At 34.9% G+C, this 23,098-nt stretch overlaps 1 protein-coding gene across 1 annotated transcript; it reads left to right on the top strand.

Moving 5' to 3' along the window:
• Positions 1–2,335: 2,335 nt before the first annotated feature.
• Positions 2,336–2,785, top strand: LOC147786239 (S-protein homolog 1-like). The gene has a single exon (XM_087120883.1). The coding sequence runs from the start codon at positions 2,336–2,338 to the stop codon at positions 2,783–2,785; it is 450 nt and encodes a 149-aa protein (XP_086977009.1).
• Positions 2,786–23,098: the final 20,313 nt, after the last annotated feature.

The raw sequence follows: 23,098 nt of genomic DNA, 5'->3' as shown, positions 1-23,098 counted from the left end.
TTTGAATTAATATTAAATATTAATTAAATAGTTTAATTAATCATTTAATGTTACTTTAATTTGAAATTCATTATTCAAATTAATTGTTGAATTAAAATGAAGAAAGTCAAAATGTTGACTTTCATCTAATGGAAAAATCCATGTTAGTGGAATTTTGAGGTGTCAAAATTTGGTTTAACCAAACTTGCATGTTTGCCAAATAAACCCCACAAGTTTGAGTGGAATTTTGAGTGTCAAAATTTGGTTAACTCAAACATGCATGCTTGCCACATAATCCCAAACATTTGAGTGGAATTTTAAGTGTCAAAATTTGGTGATCTCAAGTTTGCATGAACATGCAAACTTGACTCTTTAAATAGAGTGATCATGATACTTGGAAGGGATTCTTCTTCATCTTGATGAAAAAACCTTGAAACAAACACTCTCTTTCACATATACAAAATCCCTCCCAAGTTTAGTCACTCACCGGATTCCACAATCCCGTTCTAAGGCCGGAGGATAGTGGAGAAGACACTAGTGGTGGTTCGAAACCGGTTCGTGAGGCAAAAGGAGTTTGAACTACAAAAGGTTAGTATTTAAACCCATTAAGTTTTAATACTTATGAACATGCTAGTTATTTACAATAATTGATGTTCTAAAAGTGCCTAAGATCCAAATTGCTTCCGCATGTGTTATATTAACACCATCAAATACAAGTTTTCAAAGTTGTACTATAGTTTTTATATTAAAACTAAAAAAAATGATGATTTTTACGGACCAATCTGAGAGAGAGTTTAGAACAATAAAATCTAAAATAGGTATTAAAAGCTCATGTTTCTGCCATCTTCACATCCATCTTAGAGTAGGATGGTAGGCACAATCCTTGAATTTCCATATATCTTATTAAAAGTTTCACATATTACATTGTAGTTCCACAATCTTTCTTGATGTCCGATTTTCAAGAATTTGGATCTCGGACCAAAACTAAAAATATGAAAAAGCAAACAAAAAAAATGAAAAGTAACATAAAATAAAACATGAAAATTCGATAAAATATAAATTTAAAGGAAGATAAACAACACCAAAATTAAATACAAAATAATATTTAATTACAAGAGGGTCCTCTTAAATTTCTTTATAAATGCGAAAATGGTGTTGGGATATACGAACGCAACTAGTGAGGCAAACACCTTATATCGTGTAAAGTTATATTATTCGGTTAGTAATGCAATCACACACAATATATGACTGTGACCTATCGTTTAAACCATAGCATGACCTTAGGCTTTTTTCAATTCTTGGCAGAGTTGGATGCATGGTACTTTTCTACACACGGCCCACGTACGCATACATGGACCCTTCAGACGGATTGGTATACGTGCCCCTTAGGCCGGACTTTGTCGGGCACAACACAATACACGTGACTGGACCCTCATAAAAGAAAAGGTCTTCATGATAACATGTCGAACATATATATCGAAGGTATGCATCCGTACTAACTTAACATAACGGGGAAGTATCCCGATACACATGACATACATACATACATGCACGAGGTCCCATGATTTTTATTCACTACATATAGTTCAAGTAATCATACTATAGCCAGAGTGTTCTTAGTTTATTGGATTTAGATTAGTGGTCGTAAAGTTCACTTTATTCAATAACAATCTTCACTTGATAAACAACAATAATAACTTTATTGAAAATAGAATATGTTTTTGTTTACAAACTATACGTTTTAGGGCATAAAACCCAACATCCTAGAGATTCAGGGTGTGACATGATGAAATCAAAACCCCATAACGGTTCTCCCAACAGGCATTGAGTAATTCTTGCGAAAGAAGTCTTGCGCAATTCCTGTTTGAAACTATAGTTCTAGAATTTTTTGAACTTATCTGTTCTACCTCACCCTAAAATTTCTAAGGTCCTCGTAAAAAGTTTGAAAGTTCAACTTAAAAAAATAAATCGGGAATTTAATGCCTTGTTGGACTTGGGTGCTATACCATATGTAATCTATGAATTGCTTTCTCTATTTTATATTTTCTACCGGGAAGTATTCATATTTTGTTGTCCATTTTATGAGAGTGTTTTAAAAATCAATGAAATATTTATTATTCTTGGGCTAATAACTATTATCTATTCAAGGAATTTTGTTATTGAAAATCTAATAAATCTCTCAAATTATCCCAAAATTAACCTTAAATTGTGTTGCATAACGGAGATTAGTTAAATGATTGAGTTTTTTTTGCAACCATAGCATGCATTTACATAGTTTCTTGCATGTACTATAAGTACGTATATTTATTCACATGTCCAACACAAATTGGTAGTTAAGCTAAAGGTTGATTAGGAAATGATAAAGAATATTGTCGTTTTCTTTCTTTTCACGGTGGCTTTAGTTGGGGCTCAGGTTCCAAGGGTCGCGTTACCACCACCAGGACCTTCTAGATATTACATTCATGTGGTTAACGGGCTAAGCAAACTTGGGTTGCTTGTGCATTGTCAGTCTAAAGACGATGACTTGGGGTATCATCGTTTGCTTAATCATGGAGATGATTACCAGTGGAACTTCAAGGTTAGCTTTTGGGGATCAACCCTCTATTGGTGCAAATTGGAGACGCCACAAGCATATGTCTCATTTGAAAGCTTTTGGCCTGAAACGCAGCACTTATGGCTCCGTGATAGGTGCAAACGTGGAACTGTAGGAACTTGTCTTTGGACGGCTAAAGATGATGGAATTTACTTGAGAAACTTTCTTGCTAATGTTGATGAATTGATTCACAAGTGGAACTATAAAAGTTAGAGAAGCTTTATTATCTCCTTTTGGTGGAATTATCCTTCCGGAACCAATGAAAAATAATGGAATAACACAAAAATGTTGTTTTTTTTTTTTTGTATGAAATTTATTTCGTAACGAAGTGTATTGTTGTTCTCCAAAATTTTAAATTATGAAGAAAAACAAAATATTATATTTGTATATGAATACAAGTTTTCAAAGTTGTAATATAGTTTTTATATTAAAACTAAAAAAAAAATGATGATTTTTACGGACCAATCTGAGAGAGAGTTTAGAACAATAAAATCTAAAATAGGTATTAAAAGCTCATGTTTCTGCCATCTTCACATCGATCTTAGAATAGGATGGTAGGCACAATCCTTGAATTTCCATATATCTTATTAAAAGTTTCACATATTACATTGTAGTTCCACAATCTTTCTTGATGTCCGATTTTCAAGAATTTGGATCTCGGACCAAAACTAAAAATATGAAAAAGCAAACAAAAAAAAATGAAAAGTAACATAAAATAAAACATGAAAATTCGATAAAATATAAATTTAAAGGAAGATAAACAACACCAAAATTAAATACAAAATAATATTTAATTACAAGAGGGTCCTCTTAAATTTCTTTATAAATGCGAAAATGGTGTTGGGATATACGAACACAACTAGTGAGGCAAACACCTTATATCGTGTAAAGTTATATTATTCGGTTAGTAATGCAATCACACACAATATATGACTGTGACCTATCGTTTAAACCATAGCATGACCTTAGGCTTTTTTCAATTCTTGGCAGAGTTGGATGCATGGTACTTTTCTACACACGGCCCACGTACGCATACATGGACCCTTCAGACGGATTGGTATACGTGCCCCTTAGGCCGGACTTTGTCGGGCACAACACAATACACGTGACTGGACCCTCATAAAAGAAAAGGTCTTCATGATAACATGTCGAACATATATATCGAAGGTATGCATCCGTACTAACTTAACATAACGGGGAAGTATCCCGATACACATGACATACATACATACATGCACGAGGTCCCATGATTTTTATTCACTACATATAGTTCAAGTAATCATACTATAGCCAGAGTGTTCTTAGTTTATTGGATTTAGATTAGTGGTCGTAAAGTTCACTTTATTCAATAACAATCTTCACTTGATAAACAACAATAATAACTTTATTGAAAATAGAATATGTTTTTGTTTACAAACTATACGTTTTAGGGCATAAAACCCAACATCCTAGAGATTCAGGGTGTGACATGATGAAATCAAAACCCCATAACGGTTCTCCCAACAGGCATTGAGTAATTCTTGCGAAAGAAGTCTTGCGCAATTCCTGTTTGAAACTATAGTTCTAGAATTTTTTGAACTTATCTGTTCTACCTCACCCTAAAATTTCTAAGGTCCTCGTAAAAAGTTTGAAAGTTCAACTTAAAAAAATAAATCGGGAATTTAATGCCTTGTTGGACTTCGGTGCTATACCATATGTAATCTATGAATTGCTTTCTCTATTTTATGTTTTCTACCGGGAAGTATTCATATTTTGTTGTCCATTTTATGAGAGTGTTTTAAAAATCAATGAAATATTTATTATTCTTGGGCTAATAACTATTATCTATTCAAGGAATTTTGTTATTGAAAATCTAATAAATCTCTCAAATTATCCCAAAATTAACCTTAAATTGTGTTGCATAACGGAGATTAGTTAAATGATTGAGTTTTTTTTGCAACCATAGCATGCATTTACATAGTTTCTTGCATGTACTATAAGTACGTATATTTATTCACATGTCCAACACAAATTGGTAGTTAAGCTAAAGGTTGATTAGCAAATGATAAAGAATATTGTCGTTTTCTTTCTTTTCAAGTAATCATACTATAGCCAGAGTGTTCTTAGTTTATTGGATTTAGATTAGTGATCGTAATGTTCACTTTATTCAATAACAATCTTTACTTGATAAACAACAATAATAACTTTATTGAAAATAGAATATGTTTTTATTACAAACTATACGTTTTAGGGCATGGTACTTTTCTTCAATTCTCTAACAATCTTTGTGAAGCTAACTCGTTTATGTTTGCTCATAATGCAGTTCTCACAAGGACTCATAACAATCTCCGCATCAAATACACCTTGTTCATAGCCGACGATTTTTCGTACATATTCGACAGCGTCTTCAACAGACCTGACGTTGTCTTCTCCTTAATAATGTTGAACGCCATGTTTCTCGATAGCGTCAACCGGATCAGCCCCAAGGCTTGTCGATCCTTGAGCTTCCACTGTTCCGTGGTTATGGTATCCGGCTTCACCCCCAACAGAGGTTCGTGAAGATCTTTCTGGTACAGACAATCTTCAATCTGCATTTTCCAGAAACCGAAATCGGATCCATCGAACTTCTCAATTCCAATCTTTGAACTTTCCATCTTCACAGATCATGGCGAGTTTCGCCTGACTCTGACTTTCGCCTGCCTCTGATACCAGTTGTTAGGATCGATATCAGTCGTTAGCTCTGATACCAGTTGTTAGGATCGATATCAGTCGTTAGCTCTGATACCAATTGTTAGGATCACACAACAACGCACACGCTCGATCTAGATGAACACAAAGAATGTGATAGAGAAAATTGCAAGGAGAACTCTGGCTAAAAGGATTCTTCTTTTTTATCGATGACTTCAGGTATGTACAACAAGAGAGAGTACAGAGAATAGAAAAGTACATTTTCAAAGCTCTACCGGACCAGATATATATATATGGTATAGTTTACTATATATAGCTTTATCAGATTTAGCCATCTACTATATATAGCTATTTACCATATATAGCTTTACCGGATATAACTTTACCATATATAGCTTTACCATATATAGCTTTACTATATATAGCTTTACCAAATATAGTTTTACTTGATATAACCGTTGACCAAGCTATAAATAAGTATTAGGCTCCATAACATAACACTTTTAACCAATCTCTCAATCCTATTGAGATTAATGTGGCCTAGTCTTAAGTACCAAAGATAGGTATTAGAAGAAATCTTTTGTCGTTTATTTTGAGTTTCAGCTGTTTTAAACATCTCGGTATTTAAAATAGCTTTTGTTTCGCTCGGTTTTAACATATATAAGTTGTTTTCTAGTTTTGCAGAACAAATATGAATACCTCTTTTGCAAATGAACACTTCATTGATTTCAAAAGATACTTTATACAATTGTTCTAATAAACAAGAGATAGATATTAGATTTCTTTTCATTTTAGGAACAAAAAGTACATTATCTAATATAATGAATCTATCTCCAAAAAACAACTTTAAATTTCCTACTAATCTTGGGGAGACAACCTCTCCTGTTCCAACCCTGAGTCTTATCTCGCTGTCTGCAAGCATTCTCCAGGAGCTAGTTTCCTGGTAAAAAGAACAAATTTGATTAGTCGCCCCTGAATCTAGTATCCAAGTTGAGTTTTCATACTCTACTAAACATATTTATACAACGAGTAAATCATATTTACCTTGTTGTGTCTTTTCGTCTTTCTTCTCTGCAAGGTATTTTGGGCAGTTTCTCTTCCAGTGCTCGTTTTCGTTAAATGGAAACATTTTCCTTTATCTGCTTTTTGAACCATGTGTTTGCGGTTAGTAGGAATCTTATTTTTCCCTTTACCCTTTACCCGTCTTCTTCATCAAAACACTTTCAGAAGTTGAAGGTCCAGACTTATTTTTGAGGATGATCCTCGTAATAATTTCATGGAAATAGCAACATTTGCTTCTCCTGTTTGTCCCTTGTTCGTTAAGAGGGACTGATAAGTCTGTAGCTCATTGAGAAGAGCAGTCAAGTTATATTATATTTTGTTCATTACCACATTGGTGCGGAACTGGAAGAACCTCTTCGAAAGAGACATCATGATAAAACTGACTTGACTCTTCTCATCAATGACAACTTCATTTTCTTTTGCCACATTGAAATGGACCATCATGTCCAGGACATGTTCTCTAACTGAGGTCCCTTCTTTCATACGGCAGTTGTAAATGTATTTTATGGTTTCATGTCTAAGGGAGAAGGACGGTTGTCCAAACATCCCTTTTAGAGATTCCATAATCTCTTTAGCAGTACCCATAACATCGTGTTTCTTAGCCAAAACATCAGATATGCTGGCTAGAATGTACACTCAGGCTTTGTCATTTGCCTTTATCCATCTGTCGTACGCATCCTGAACTGTTCGGTTTGTATTTAAGATGGGGTTTGGAGGACACTCCTCAGTTAAAACAAACCTTAAATCATCAATGACCAATATTGTGTTTAGGTTTGATTTCCAAGTTGCATAATTGTCGCCGTTTAATTTCTCAGAAGCGAGTAATTGTACTATTGAGTTTGTCATGCTGTGATATAAAGAAAATTCTATTAGTGATTTGACTTAATCCTGTTTAATCAAATCAGTTTTAGCAAATGTAATAATGTATCCAAATCATTATTAATTTGCAACGATACTTTAGTGAGTTAGAGCAACTGCTACCGAGGGGCAGTCAATCACTCATTCACTAAACCAAGACATTAGTGACTTAAACACTAATCCCAGAATAACTCTTGTTCCTATAGTGTTCTTAATTATCGTTGTTTTGTTCAAGAATATACCAACTATTAGTATTTCTTCGTAAGTGTGACCCGCCATTTTCAGACCTCATAGATCGGTCCCAACAATGCTATCGAATGAAAAAGCCAAAGTTGGAAATGGACCTAAGAAATCCTATCCATTTCTTGAGTTTGCGTTGTTTCGACTCCCATGTTACGACCCTCTGAATGGGTAGTTGCTCTAGGGCAACATGCAGGTGGAACATGGGAATCTCACGGTGCAGCCTAGTGGTGGAGACCATAGGACGTATTTGATATACTTCCTTCTCCCACTTACTGTAATACTTTCTCTATTCACCTTGTTATTGACTCATGCATATACCTTTCGAATGGAGGACTCTCCCAGGGCAACACGAGGCCGAGCATGAATCTCACTGTGTGAATTTTACAGAGAGCATGAAAAGAAAACGATGTATCTTATACACCTTTTTCCTCCCACTAAGTATTTTAGATGGTTGGGTATACTCATTACTTAAGTATATTCCGGCTAATTAAATATAACTTAAGTCTATGTGATTTTTCTAAATCTTACATCACTTAAGCATGCTCATAAAACTGGGCTAACTAAGCTCAAGTACTGGTCCGATCTCCGGGTAGTAGGTGTTTCGTAAACTGTCAACTTAAGTACCTACAGCCTTAGACAAGATCGTGCCAGGTGAGCTTTCTCGTAACCGCAATTTTGTAAGACATCAACCTATTTTAACTATTAAAATTGATCGTGCTCGGTTCTTAACCCTAAGTGAGCATGCACTTATCTTTATTATAGATTTTAACGTCTATCTTGTTTTATGACGTTGAAAATAACCTATAACATGCATCTAACATGCTTTATATAACAATTATATAATCATCCATTCCATGCAATAATATAACAATTTATATCTATCACTCATGGAACCCTAAACATGCATACTATACATTATAACACTTATAACATACTTGGAATGCATGAAACATGCTTAGCCTATGGTGGGATTTTAAATCTATATGACATACTTTATGCATATAAATTTTCTATTAAATTAAAACATACATTCATAATGCATAATTAATTAAACACACTAAAGTGGATTGGTTTTGGCATTTTAAAACAAGCAATTAACTAAATTATTCATTAATAATTAAAATAACTTGAACCGCTCCCCAGGTCCACGAACTAGGTGAACCAACCCTTAAAAACGTTGAACCGGACCCCAAAGGTAGCAAAAACACCCAAACCGCCTCTTCCATCTTCTTCTTCGGTTCAGCTTGCTATCTTTTCCATTTTCGATCAATTACAACCTAAAATGAACTCTAATGACTCCATAAAAATTACAGACCTTTCTTCATTCATTAAAGCCCATACACATTAGGCTTATTACAATAATTGTATCAAATGGAAGCATAAAAAAAATGCCAAAACCAAAACCATCCACTTTAGCAACCACAAAATTTCATTCATGAAATGGTACCCACCATGATCAAATTAATGTAAATAAAGTGCATAAAACCTTCTCTGATACCAATTGATGGTGTTAATAGAACACATGCGGAAGCAATTTGGATCTTAGGCACTCTAAGTACATCAATTATAGTAAATTAGCTAGCATGTTTCAAAAGCATGAGTTTGAATACTAACTTTTTGTCGCTCAAGTTTCTTAACGAACCGGTTTCAAACCACCACTAGTGTCTTCTCCACTATCCTCCGGCCTTGAATTGGGATTGTGGAATCCGGTGAGTGACTAAACTTGGGAGGAATTTTGTATATATGAAGAGAGTGTTTGTGAGAGGTTTTTCTCAAGGTTTTTCACCAAGAAGAAGAAGACCTTCCATGTATCATGATCACTCTATTTAAAGAGTCATGTTTGCATGTTCATGCAAATTTGAGATCACCAAATTTTGACACTCAAAATTCCACTCAAATGTTTGGGATTATGTGGCAAGCATGCATGTTTGAGTTAACCAAATTTTGACACTCAAATTTCCACTCAAACTTGTGGGGTTTATTTGGCAAGCATTCAAGTTTGGTTAAACAAAATTTTGACACCTCAAAATTCCACTAACATGGATTTTTCGATTAAATGAAGTCAACATTTTGACTTCATTTTAATTCAACAATTAATTTGAATAATGAATTTCAAATTAAAGTAACATTAAATGATTAATTAAACTATTTAATTAATATTTAATATTAATTCAAATGCCAATCCCAATCAATTCCGACACATAATTGATTAAGATATTTAAATCTTATTTAAATATCTCAGATTCTCTCTTTTTGTTTAATTTGTAAATAAAACAAAAATGCGGTTAAATATATCCTATATATGTAGCGCATATTCCTTAATTTGAATTCGAACACTTCGAACTCACTCATCACACTGTTCTATGGTTCAGTCCGATATGAGCTAGCAGAGGGACCTAATGGACCTATAGATCATGGGCTCCAACGATCCAAGATTAACCGGTTAAACTCATTAACCTTGTTAACCAACATTCGTTAACTACTAAGACACTCGACTATAGCCTAGTAGTTGACTCCCCTCACTATAGATATATTTTTGTCCATTTGATATAACCATGATTGGTAAGTCAATCATTCACAGGTTGTTCGTAACTAGACCTAGGTCAACTTACCGTTTTACCCCTAAAGTTACTTCTTGTTCCTTATGTCTCACTGATCCTCTAATGAACAATTGGTTTGTGGTCCAACCATTAAACCGAATCCCTCTCAGGCCAATGAGAGGGTTGGGCCCCTTGTTCAAGACCTGGAGTCAGTGCTTAAGGGAACTACCTCTCTTCTATCCCTAAAAGTGGGTAGGAGTGAATTCCATCTTGCACCCCACGTCCCCAGCTATTCACCCAGTCTTACCCCTGAAATGGGAGGCCTATTAAGTCGGCGAACTAGAGCCACTCTCACCCATGCAAATCTAAGGATAATTCCGAATAAACAGGAGTTCATGGTTAGCTCAGGATTAAGACCGAGTTACCTAGGTTATCAAATGAAAAGAAAATCAGTCTCAACAGTAAACGACTTTATAAAGTTTGAGTGATTTTCTTCATGGTCCGATCTTATGCAATACTCATTGCATAGGACGCCCCCACTCACATGTCTCCACATGTACAATTTGGTGATCACATTGTTTATATCATATACAAAACTTGATCCACTCTTATGTCTCTACATATAGTTCAAGTAATCATACTATAGCCAGAGTGTTCTTAGTTTATTGGATTTAGATTAATGATCGTAAAGTTCACTTTATTCAATACCAATCTTTACTGAATAAACAACAATAATAACTTTATTGAAAATAGAATATGTTTTTGTTTACAAACTATGAGTTATTGGACATAAAACCCAACAAACTGTTCTACAAGAGGATTAAAATTAAAAAAAATACAGGGAGGGTGACGGTTCGGTTTGACATGGCGGGTTCGACTTAACTTGCCACGTCATCATCCTCTTCCTCTTTTAAGAAGAAGACGCGCATGTCCAATAGCGCTGCCGTTTTAAAACGCCTCTCACCTGCTCCTATCATGACATTGCTCCCCTTGATTTCTTCATTCAACTTAAAGATGGTGTTACAAGGATGAGCTTGGGATTGACTTCATATATTCTCTTGGATTGTAGCCTAAGTTATTTGCCTCTAAAGTTCGTCGGAAAACTAATACTTACCTCTAGTTAAATTAGTTGGTTTGAACGAACATCTTTATATGTGTGGCATTAATCTCGCCAGCTCCAAAAAGTGGCATTGCTCCCCTTGATTTCTTCATGAAACTTAAAAATGGTGTTACAAGGAAGAGCTTGAGATTGACTTCATACCTTCTCGTGAATTGTAGCCTAAGTTATTTGCCTCCAAAGTTCGTTGGAAAACTAATACTTCACTCTAGTTAAATGAATTGGTTTGAAGGAACGTCTTTAAGTGTGTGGCATTAATATTTATAAATTCTTCTCAATCTACAGCTCACCCAAAAAAGGAGATAATTGACTTGTTGGGCAACTCGATCTACGACGTTTTAGCTCTAGATTTCTCTCCTATCTCTCTTCCCTCCTCTTTAGATGGAAGACCATGACTGTGTTTTCCAGATAAGAAGTTGTTTTAAGCGTTTTTCAAAGTTTATGCTATAAATGATGTTCATGTAAGAGTTATATTTCCACATTATAGATGAACATGAGACGTTAGTAGCGACTCTAAGTATGTGGAAATTTAGGGTCGTTATAGTTGATATCAAAGCTATAGGTTTTAGATTCTGTAGACTAGCCTACGATGTAGGCTTGGCACATTCCATGGTCCCAACGTCGATGTCCTATCACCTTCAGGTACGTCTTGCATAAGATAAGAAAAGAGAAACATTTTCGAACTCGCATGCATTTTTCTAGTGATATTACTGAAATTGTTGTGATATTTCATGTATTTATTATAGAGTATGATGTGATTTGTTGTATGTTGAGTGATTTTGTTTGCAATATGATGTGACTTTAGAATATGTATTTTTAATAATATATATGCATAGTGATGAACCTTAGACTTAAGAAATGCTATCTTGGTTTCTTGAACCATGCTGCCTAGACCACGCGAAAGAGTAAGACAAGGAAGGGGACGATGTCCTATTAGAGGTAGAGGACGAGGTGAGGCTGAAGAGAGTTCACCTCAAGAAGGATCACAGATGGGGTTTGAATTAGAACCCTTATTGCATGAAATGTCTGTAAGCACCCCTTTGGGGGTAGACTTAGTAGCTAGGGATAGAGTAAAAATGACCAAGTAATCATAGGGAACCAAACTCTATGCGTTAACCTGATGGTAGTAAACATGATGGACTTCAACGTCATACTAGGCATGGATTAGCTAGCCGAAATCATGCTAGTATAGACTATTGTAAAAAGGAAGTAACATATTTGCCACTGGCGGGACCTACCTTTAAATTTAAAGGCATGAGTACCGGGATTACCCCTAGGTAGTCTTGATGATGAAAGCAAATAGGTTAGTCCAACAAGGCGGATGGGCTATATTAGCATGTGTTGTAGACGAAAGAGGAAAAGAAAAGACCCTAGAAAACATGTCAATAGTTAACAAGTTCCCAGATGTATTTCCGAATGATCTACCTGGAATATCCCCTTCCTGAGTGGTTGACTTCGTCATCGAACACGAGCTAGGAACTGGGCCTATTTCCAAAGCACCCTATCACATGGTGCTAACAGAGTTGAAGGAACTCAATGCGTATTTACAAGACTTACTGAATAAAGGGTTCATTCGACCTAGCGTATCCCCTTAGAGTGCACCAGTGTTTTTTGTTAAGAAGAAAGATGGATCGATTACAGAGAGCTAAATAAGAGAACCATTAAGAACAAATACCCTCTGCCTCGAATGGAAGACTTATTCGATCAACTCAGAGAGGCAACGATATTTTCTAAGATAAATTTGCGGTCAGGTTACCATTAAATAAAGATTAAAGAAAAAGACAATACCAAAGACAGCATTTAGGACAAGGTACGATCACTATGAGTTCGTAGTGATGTCATTTGGCCTCACCAATGCTCCAACTATATTAATAATGTTAATGAACCGAGGGTTCAAGGACTGTCTAGACACTTTCGTGATCGTGGTCATTGATGACATCCTAGTGTACTCAAAAACAGACTTGAAACACTAGGAACACTTCTGAAATGTCCTAGCCACCTTAAGAGAGAACAAGTTATACGTGAAGTTCTCAAAGTGTGAATATTGGTTACGACAAGTCTTTTTCCTAGGACAAGTGGTGACAAAGGACGGAGTATCCATAGATCCCACTAAGGTCGAAGCGGTCGCAAAGTGGGAATGCCCAACTACGATAACATTAGTACGGAGTTTCTTAGGACTAGCAGGATACTATCGATGGTTTGGGCAGGACTTCACTAGGATAGTCTCGCCTTTAACATAGTTAACGAGAAAAGGGTTATCATTTATATGGAATGATGCTCATGAGGCAAGCTTCCAGAACCTAAAAGAGAGATTGGTAACAGCCAGATACTCACAGTACCTGAAAGCTCAAAAGGGTACGTAATCTATAGTGACGCGTCCAAGAAGGGACTAGGATGTGTGTTAATGTAACATGTAAGGTTGTTGCATACTCCTCCCGTCAACTAAAAGAATACAAAAAGAATTACCCTACCCACGGCCTAGAATTGGCCGCTGTAGTGTTCGTACTAAAAATTTGTAGAACCCAAAGCCCAAATCCCTCCTCGGACCAGTAGCCAAATGTCAATCCAACTCGCAACCCGCGTCCCGTGCTTGCCTCTACAAACCCGAGGTCCAAGTTCCCTCGACCCAACCAAACCAGCCCGCAGCCTAACTCACTCGTGGCCCAATCTGTAAACAGAAACCCAATCAGCAGCTGATAAGGCAACCCTAATCCTCAACTCAACGATCCAAGCTTATGTTGAAGCAAGAACCCTTAAATCAAAGTAATTAACACCTCCTTATACGAAATTTGGATCAACCAAGAGATAAGGCTAGAATTAGATTACCTCTTACGATCAAAGATCTAGAAGCAAGATTTGGAAACCATGTTCTAAATCGAGTCACTCCACAATCTAACTTGATCAAGGCTTGATTGAATGGCTCGGTTGCAATTCTACTACAAGAATTGCTTGAAACTTAGAAATGGAAAATATGATGCTCGGATTTCTAAGGGAAACGTCTCAATTTGAGATCTGAATTACATTCATCCACGAATCTTATTTTTACATAACATATTGTGGGTATTTATAGTCTCCCAACAAAAGATGTTTGTGGACGGGATTTCTTCGAGATGTTTGTGGACGGGATTTATTCCCGATCCCCTTTAATCTCCACAAAGAATAAGTCAAATTGACCATTTGACTTTTACATAATTTATCAAATTAAACATAGTTTTTTCTAACAAACGTTGATGTGCTTGAGTGGCTAATGCGGCAGACGTGTAATCAATTGAGCTCTTTGTGCTTAGGTTCAAATTTTATTGTTGACATAGTTTTTTGAATCTTTTGGAACACCGTGATTCTTATCATCAGCCTAGCCGTAAACGCGACCGCGAGCCAACCCAAATCGACATGGGCTGCTATGGTGCTGCCACGTGTCCATTTGCTATGAAAGCAACCCTTCGGCTTGAGCGGTTTGGATGCTCCGACGACGCTTCGGTGGCTCCACTGCTCTTTGTGCTTAGGTTCGAATTTTATTGTTGACATAGTTTTTTTAATCTTTTGGAACACCGTGATTCTTATCATCAGCTTAGCCGTAAACGCGACTGTGAGCCAACCCAAATCGACATGGGCTGCTATGGTGCTGCCACGTGTCCATTTGCTATGAAAGCAACCCTTCGGCTTGAGCGGTTTGGATGCTCCGACGACGCTTCGGTGGCTCCACTACTGTTTTAGCCTAGTTTCCACTGTTTCGACCATCCTAGATCCATTTTCGGCCCCAGTTAAGGTAATCGAGGTCGTTTTAGAGCCGTATTTCACATTTATTGAATTATTAGTTATTTAATTGTGAAATACTAATGGAAGGTGGTGAACGGTGTGATAGGAAACAAACTCTGGCACCGTAGGAAGTAGCTCTCAAGGAACGAGAGCTTATGTTTAGCTAATTAGGGAGTACTTTAGCCAAGGCTAAGTGGCCTTACTATAGGATATGCTAAAAATTGTATGAGTTATGATGATGTATGAACTGTGTTGTACGATGTCGTATGTTAGTATATGATGATGTATAAGTTATGATGATGTATGAGTTGTATCGTATGATGCCATATACTAGTATATAATGAATGATGTATGATTTGTATCATATGATGTCATATATTAGTGTATGATGATGTATGAGTTATGATGATGTACGAGATATGATGATGTACGAGATATGATGATGTATGAGTTATGATGCTTTATGATGTACGTAGTATATATATATTTCGATGAATGATGTACTTGATATGCTTGATGCACTTTATGACAATATGATGAGCATGATGATTGTGTGATGTTTACCTTAATATGATGATATTTTCCATATTGAGCATGCTATATGATGATGAGTGCCATATTTCATCATGTCGTTAGATCGACATACGACACAACCCTTTAAGAGCATGAAAATGATATTAATATAAATATCCACGAGTATGTGTTACCTAGAGTAACAAAGAGATGCGACTAGAGGGTTGTGTTAGAAGAGATATTATGATGAATTTAGAGGGACCTCATGCATGTTGTATGTTTATAAGCATAGGGCTACTTCCCCAAGAGATGATGAGTGTGGACGCACACAATATGATGATGAGTGCGAATGTGCACAGATGAGGGTGTTCCTGAGGCATATGACATTAGCTTGACCAGAGGGTTTAGGGGATGTGCGAGCGCCTTGTGGATTCACACTCGCACGTGTGAATCGTGTGTAGGGAAGTACTTCACATCCAATTTTTTCGAGACTGAAGGTCACCCCTATGATGTTAGAGATAGGTCCTTAAATCATGATTGCATGTGTTTGCGTTTGCATGACCTCCTATAGTGGGGCCACTTACTAAGTATTCTTCAAAATACTAAGGTCGTGTGCCACATTATTTTTTAGGTAAAGGCAAGGCGCACTTGTATGGAGGACAGCGGCATCGCGAGCAAAGATTGTGGCATATGCATAGGGTAGATTCATATTTAAATTTCAAGGTTTAGGTTAGAATAGTTTGTTATACATTTCATTGTTTTAAATTACTTCGTATTTCTTTTATTTTCTCTAAATTCTAAATGTCAGTATTTCGTATTTAAACATGTAAGACCAGGGTTGTATTTTCGAGAGAAGAAGTTGTTTTAATCATTTTTTCAAGTTTACATTATAAATGATGTTCATGTAAGAGTTATATTTCCACATTATAGATGAGCATGAGACGTTAGTAGCGACTCTGAGTATGTGGAAATTTAAGGTCGTTACACTTTGAGCATTACTATGAGCTAACAAGGGGACCTTATGGACTTACATATTATAAGCTCCAATGATATAAAACTAATTAATTAAACTTTTTAATTAATCAATTTCCCTTCATTAACTATAGATCACTCCACTATAGACCTATTGCACTCTTATGCACTGTAGGACAAGTTATGTCGATTGATATAAATATTACAAGCAAGTCGATCCTTCACGAGTTGTTCATAATTACGGTTGGGTCAAAAGTCTATTTTACCCCTGTAACTACATCTTTCACCTTACATACTACTGATTCTCTAATGAACAATTTGTTTATGATCCTTCACGAGTTATTTTATGCATGAAAATGATTTTTCTAACAAAGGTTAGATGTTTCAGTCAGAGGTCTTGAACATAGTTAAAATACGCAATGTTATGACCATAGAGATGGTAAAAAATGTATCAACGTATACTGACGATTAAATAGATTCAAATGAAAACGACCAAGAAAACTTGATAGACGACAGCATCTTATAGTCTGCTACAGATATTAAAAGTGGTATTGTCGAAAGGAAATTTTGTCACTATGAAGTATGTAAATATGAAATATAAGTATGGTGTGAAAAAAAAAAAAAAAAAAAAAAAAAAAAAAAAAAAAAAAGCTAACACAATAAAAGTTGAAACATTGTATACCTAAACTGATTTATGAATGACATAAACTGATTTATGAATGACATAAATGACTTTAATGTGAGCTAAGCTCAGGAAGTCGTGAGATGTAGAAAACCTCCGTGCCTAACACTAATTGAAAATTTTTAAAGTTACAATCGAGCCACATTGTGGATGAGATATTATGATCATGGTCAAAGTTTTATAAATATTTATAAACATGGATGGGAGTTTGAGATTTTTAAGATATCTTAAATTTAGGAATGATTTAAGATTGATTTGGGAGGAGTCACAATATTAAAAAAAATAAAAAATATAAAAAAGCCCCCTTTGGTTGTGTTGCCTTTTCATATAACAAATGAAAAAATGTTAAAATGAGACCTTGAAGATGTATGGACAAAAAAGTGCATCATTGGACCTTTAGCTAGGCTTAAAAAAAATTTGACTTGGAGGACAATGTAATGAAGGAAACTGATTAAACTATTGATCTTGTTGTCCGAAGAAAGCAAGTCATCTAGAAGAAAGTGAGAAAATTGAAATTGAGGTTGAGGTAAGTATTTAAGTTCTCCATCATTATTGTCCACATGAATGTTGATTTCAATGCGCCTAAACCACAATCATACTAAATGGATTCTATTTTTCATGAAATTTTAGGAGAAGACTCAATATGATATGATAAGGTTATGTATGAAATTTGATGATAATTAGATTATGGGAAAAGGCTAAACCCAGGGTAGGTGTAAAATGACTAAAATTCCCCTATAATTATATATAGCTGGCTTATGAGCAAAGTGACCCCTAAATGACATTTAATTGAATGAGGAGACTTATGTTACAAGGCCATTGAAATATGTTGATGATTTAAACCAAGTTTTGCGATGGTAAATGACCAAAATATCCCTATAAGAATTCTAGGATATTTTCAAAACCTTAAATACTCAAAAAAAAAAAAAAAAATTATGAGACTCATTTACAATATAAGGGTAAGTATGAAAGATTTTAAGGAGATTATAACAACTTAGGGATATGAGCTAAGAGAGAAAGTATGTAACTACCCCTCAAGACACTTGATAAGAAATCAAGGTTTTTATGATTACCAAGTGACAAGATACTTATGAAAGATTTATGCATATAGAAAAATATTTATGACTCATATGGATTAGGGTGTACTTGTTAAGAATTTTTCCTTAGTTGTACTTCAAGACTTAACAAAAAACTCTTGAACGAGAACCCGAGATATTTTAAAGACCTCCCGATGAGTAGTGCAATATGGTCTTACGACAATGACTACGTCGTTGGAAACGCATGAACACCTGGGTGTAGGTACTTAAACTATGTCACAAGGAACCCGTGAATCCTTGGACATAGGTATACAAATTGTATCGCACCGAACACATGAAGCCTTGGATGTAAGTATTAAGACTATGTCACGGGGAATGCATGAAGCCTCATGCATTTATTTATTAAATATAAGGAACAGATTAAGATAACAAAAGACAAAAGATACACTTCAAGAAACAAAAGTTCTCTCAAGTATAGGAGTTGAAGAAAGATAATGTTTCAAAGATTTTCTTTAAGTTTCAATATGGTAGTTATGAGTGACTGTGAGGTCTTTTAACTCATTAATGCCCAAAACTTGTATAATTTAATGAACTAGATCTTCGAGAAGGTTCTTAAACTAGTTTGTAATGGTCTAAATAAATTCTAAATGGAGTAACAGGACAAACTCTTAAGCGAACTTAAAGTTCTATATAACACACGGCATCAATGTCATAGAATTTGGTATAGCGAACCATTTTAAACGAAGAGTAATTTTCCCAAGTTACTAATGAGGTCGTGCAAAAACTAACAGTGATTCCTTCCTTCAAAAGGAATAAAAAAAGATTTTGTACAATTGACGACAACATTGCAAGCAAAGAAGCATGCTGGGGACCTTTAGTGTGTAAGGGGACCTTTAGTGTGTAAGACTAACGTGATAACCACTACACCACAACAACTAAATGTCCATGATGTCCATGATAAAAAAAAATAGTTAATAATTAAAAAATTTAATGTTTAAACAAAATATCCTTAGAACCTCGCAAGGTTTCATCAATAGTTAATAATTAAAAAATAGTTAGTGAGATGAAACCGTTAATATCTTGTTTGAAAAATACAATTTAACTTTCAAACCAAAAAAAAAGAAAAACTTCAAAAATAAGTTTTGGTTAATACTCATAATTTTAAAAAGAAAAAAAAAATAAAAAATACTCTTCAATTTTGTCTTGAACTCTCATTTATGAACATTTCCCAATATGAATATAATACAATTCAATATTTAAATAGACAATTTATTTTCAATCTTATTCTTAAGTATTTTTAAAATGGGTTAACAAATTAGTTCATATACATAAGAATACTTTTGAACTTTTTAAAAAAGATAATCAAGGATATCATATGGTGGTGACCCAATGTAACCCGTGGTCATGTCTTCTTTGAAGAGCCACCTTCGTCCTACCACGGTTTGACTCGTCTACTCCATTTCGAGTCAACAAAGATATCATAGGCTTTGCATCGTACCCAAAATATAATGGCAAGACCAAGTTATCGTTTTATCTATTCATATCCTATATTTAAAATATTATGCATAAAATCATTCAACCACGTGAGAAAGAACAATATTACTAGCGAACAAACTGTGGCATCATCGAGACTTGAACCGGAGACCTTTGTATGTTAGACAAACTTGATAACCAACTACACCACAAGACCAAATGATGTGGAAATTTTGTTTTATATTATGATATAATGTTATAAAATTGAGGAGTAAAAAGAATGATAAAATTAGAATTTTAAATCTTTTTTTTTAATTCTAGAATTAATTGAATTAAGGCTTTCATGGTTATTTTGAGCCATAGGTCCTGCTTTTTAATGGTAACAACTTACAAAAAATAATAATTATAACAATAATAAAGAAATAAATAAATAATTAACCCATCCCTTCGTTCACTGATATCTTAGGACTCCTTCCTCAAATATCACTCTTCAACCCCTACTCTAACTATCATTTATGTCAGAGAGAATAAAAAAATAGATCATAAAAAATTCACATACAAAGCTAGAGAAAGAATAAAAAAATAGCTCTTATTCCAACTATCAGTTATGCTAGAGAGAGAATAAAATGGCTCTGATACATGTTAGATGAACACACTCTCCACAATGGTATGATATTATCCACTCTGAGCATAAGCTTTGCTTCGGGATTTCCCAAAAGGCCTCATACGAATGAAGATAGTATTATTTGATTATAAACCGATGATCATTCCCTAAATTAGTTGTGGGACTCTCATCCAAAAGAATTAAACTGCTAAACAGAATTAAACGAAAAAAAAAAATAAGATTTAGAAGTATTGAAGATTTAGAATAAAATAATTAAAAATTAAAACTAAATATAAAAAAAATGGAGATTTAGTAAAAAGAGCTCCAAATGAAACAAAAGAATTAAAAACTAAAATTAAATACGGGAAGAAAAGAAAATATAAACCAAGACCAATAGAAAAAAAGAGGGAAGATTCAATAAATAGAATTTAAAACTAAATATAAAAAGAAAAATGGAGATAGGGTGAAAAGAACTAAACCATAAAGCATAAAGCAAAAGAAATAAGTGAGGACAAGTACATAATAATGTAACATAAAATAACTTTATTAATTTCTTTTATATATCAGTAACTTCCATATATATATAAAAATAAATATAATATAATATAAAATACTCCCGGACATTTATTCATGCAAATATTCTAATGTTCACATGAAATCTAACCTAATCATTATAAATTAAAGGAATAATTTTGTAAAAGTTCGAATTTAAAACTGATGTCATGGGCTCACATAGGTTGACTTGGATTTCAAAGGATAGAATCGAACTTTAAATTAGTGACAATAACTTAAGCTAATCAGGTAAGTGGCCTTACTATTAGCATGATTATATTTGATGCTGACACGTGCCCTGTGGTTTTGCATGTGTCATAAACTTCATATGTGTGAATTGTTTATGAATCGATATGACTATGATATGTTATGTATACGTTATGATGCGTGAATGATACGATAACTCGTACATCATCAGGTGTTCAATGATATCTGTGAGATAGGATACGAGAAGGATGCGATAAACGTAATGGAATGATATGACTAAGATATGATTGACATAGCATATGGTTAGGTTATGTATAAAAAAGGATATGATTATCATAGAATGATAGAACGATATGGATGTGTGAATTGTTTATGAGTCGATATGACTATGATACGTTATGTATACGTTATGATACGTGAATGATATGATAACTCGTACATCATCATGTGTTCAATGATATCTGTGAGATAGGATACGAGAAGGATGCGATAAACGTAATGGAACGATATGACTAAGATATCATTGACATAGCATATGGTTAGGTTATGTATAGAAAAGGATATGATTATGATAGAATGATAGAACGATATGGTTAGGATACGTTCCTATAACGGTATGACTCGAATTCGTAAATAAAACGATATGGTTAGGATGCGTTCCTATAACGGTAAGACTAGGATACATTCATGGAACGACGTGAACTAAGATATGCATATAGAAATGATATGACTAGCATAAAATACGATCTCGACGTATGCATGAAAGTATGATAAACGATATGAGAAATGATATGAAAAACGATATGATATGTTCGCTAGCGGGATTGTATTAAACAATAATAAAAATGAAAAAACTGTTGTGACCTTGTACCCCTAACGGGTGTCCGGCACTGAGAGCTACTAGAGAATGCTCGCCCTATAAGAAAAGGAGGCTCGGGTCCTAGTAGGATATGATAGGTCCCGTAATTGCAAGTAAGGGGTGTGTGGATGAGTCACGTAAGTGACTATGACTCGTATAATGTTGTTGACCCTAAAAGTTTTATGTTGACTACAAAGGGGGTCAAACCCACAACCTTCTAATCCAAAGTTAGACACACTAATCCACTGCCCTATGCAGTCATTTTTTAAAGTTTATGCAAATACATTAATATAAATATAATATTTTTATACTTTTATGTTTGAATTCCTACTTAGCATACTGTGATGGAAAGTATGGGGACCTGATGCATAATGTGTGTTCATGTGTATCGAGATACTGCCCCATTATGATGAGCACGGACGCGTACTTCATGAGACTGATTGTTATCATCTTGTTCGCCATAATGCTACGACAATCGCTATTCCCTATGGGTGTCCAGCAACAACTCTCAGCGAGTGCTAGCCAGACAAGTAGGCGTAGGGAGCGTGCGAGCCTGCCTAGTGGGCCCATGTTCGTAGGTGTGGCCCATGTGTAAAGAAGTATTACACATCTAATTTAGCCTGAACTAGAAAGCCTTCAAGAGAATGAAATGAACTCTTGTACAGTTGATGACTACATTTCATGTGACTTCATTTCATAACGCCAATAGTCGGGCCACTTATTGAGTACAGGGGTTCCTACACACGGCCCACAAGTCACATTAAAGACCATGGAACTTGTGTTACGATAAGTTGCATTTTATTTATTTTGTAGTCCTTAAGTTAGATTAGGACATTGTTTTATTCTTTTTTTTGTTTTATATAAATTTCACGTTGTTTATTTTTCGTTATTTTTTTTAAGGTTTTATTGTGAATGTTTAAGTCCATGGCATCGTGTTTATTTAAATGAATTTTTCACACAAAAAAGGTCATGTCATGCATATCAAATAGAAAAAAAAAATGTTATTGTTGAGTGTTCTATTGTTGACTGAGTCATTTGTCTATCATGAGTAATTATGTGTTGACTATAGATCATGTCACCTAGAGGATGTGGAAGAGGGCGTACGGAAAAAAGACGACCCCTGTTAAAGGACGGGGTAGGGGTAGAGGGAGTCCACCTCCAGCGACGCACCGGCTACTTGAATGGACCCCATGACGACCCTGATTTTCGAATCATTCTACGCTGTGATGCAAACGATGGTGACCACCCAACAGACCAACAGTACGCAATCCCCGCGAGAAGCGAGGTATGCGAGATTTCAAGCGATAGATTCTCACACCTTTAATGGTGCCTTAGGTGACCCAACAAAGGTACAATTGTCAAAATGGTCCATTGAGACAATTTT

Source organism: Cucurbita pepo, unplaced genomic scaffold (assembly GCF_057944985.1).
Source record: "Cucurbita pepo subsp. pepo isolate OVF unplaced genomic scaffold, ASM5794498v1 scafford_4, whole genome shotgun sequence".
Classification (NCBI taxonomy): domain Eukaryota; kingdom Viridiplantae; phylum Streptophyta; class Magnoliopsida; order Cucurbitales; family Cucurbitaceae; genus Cucurbita; species Cucurbita pepo.
Note: the sequence above shows the minus strand (reverse complement) of the source record. Positions and strands in the feature narration are given on the sequence as shown.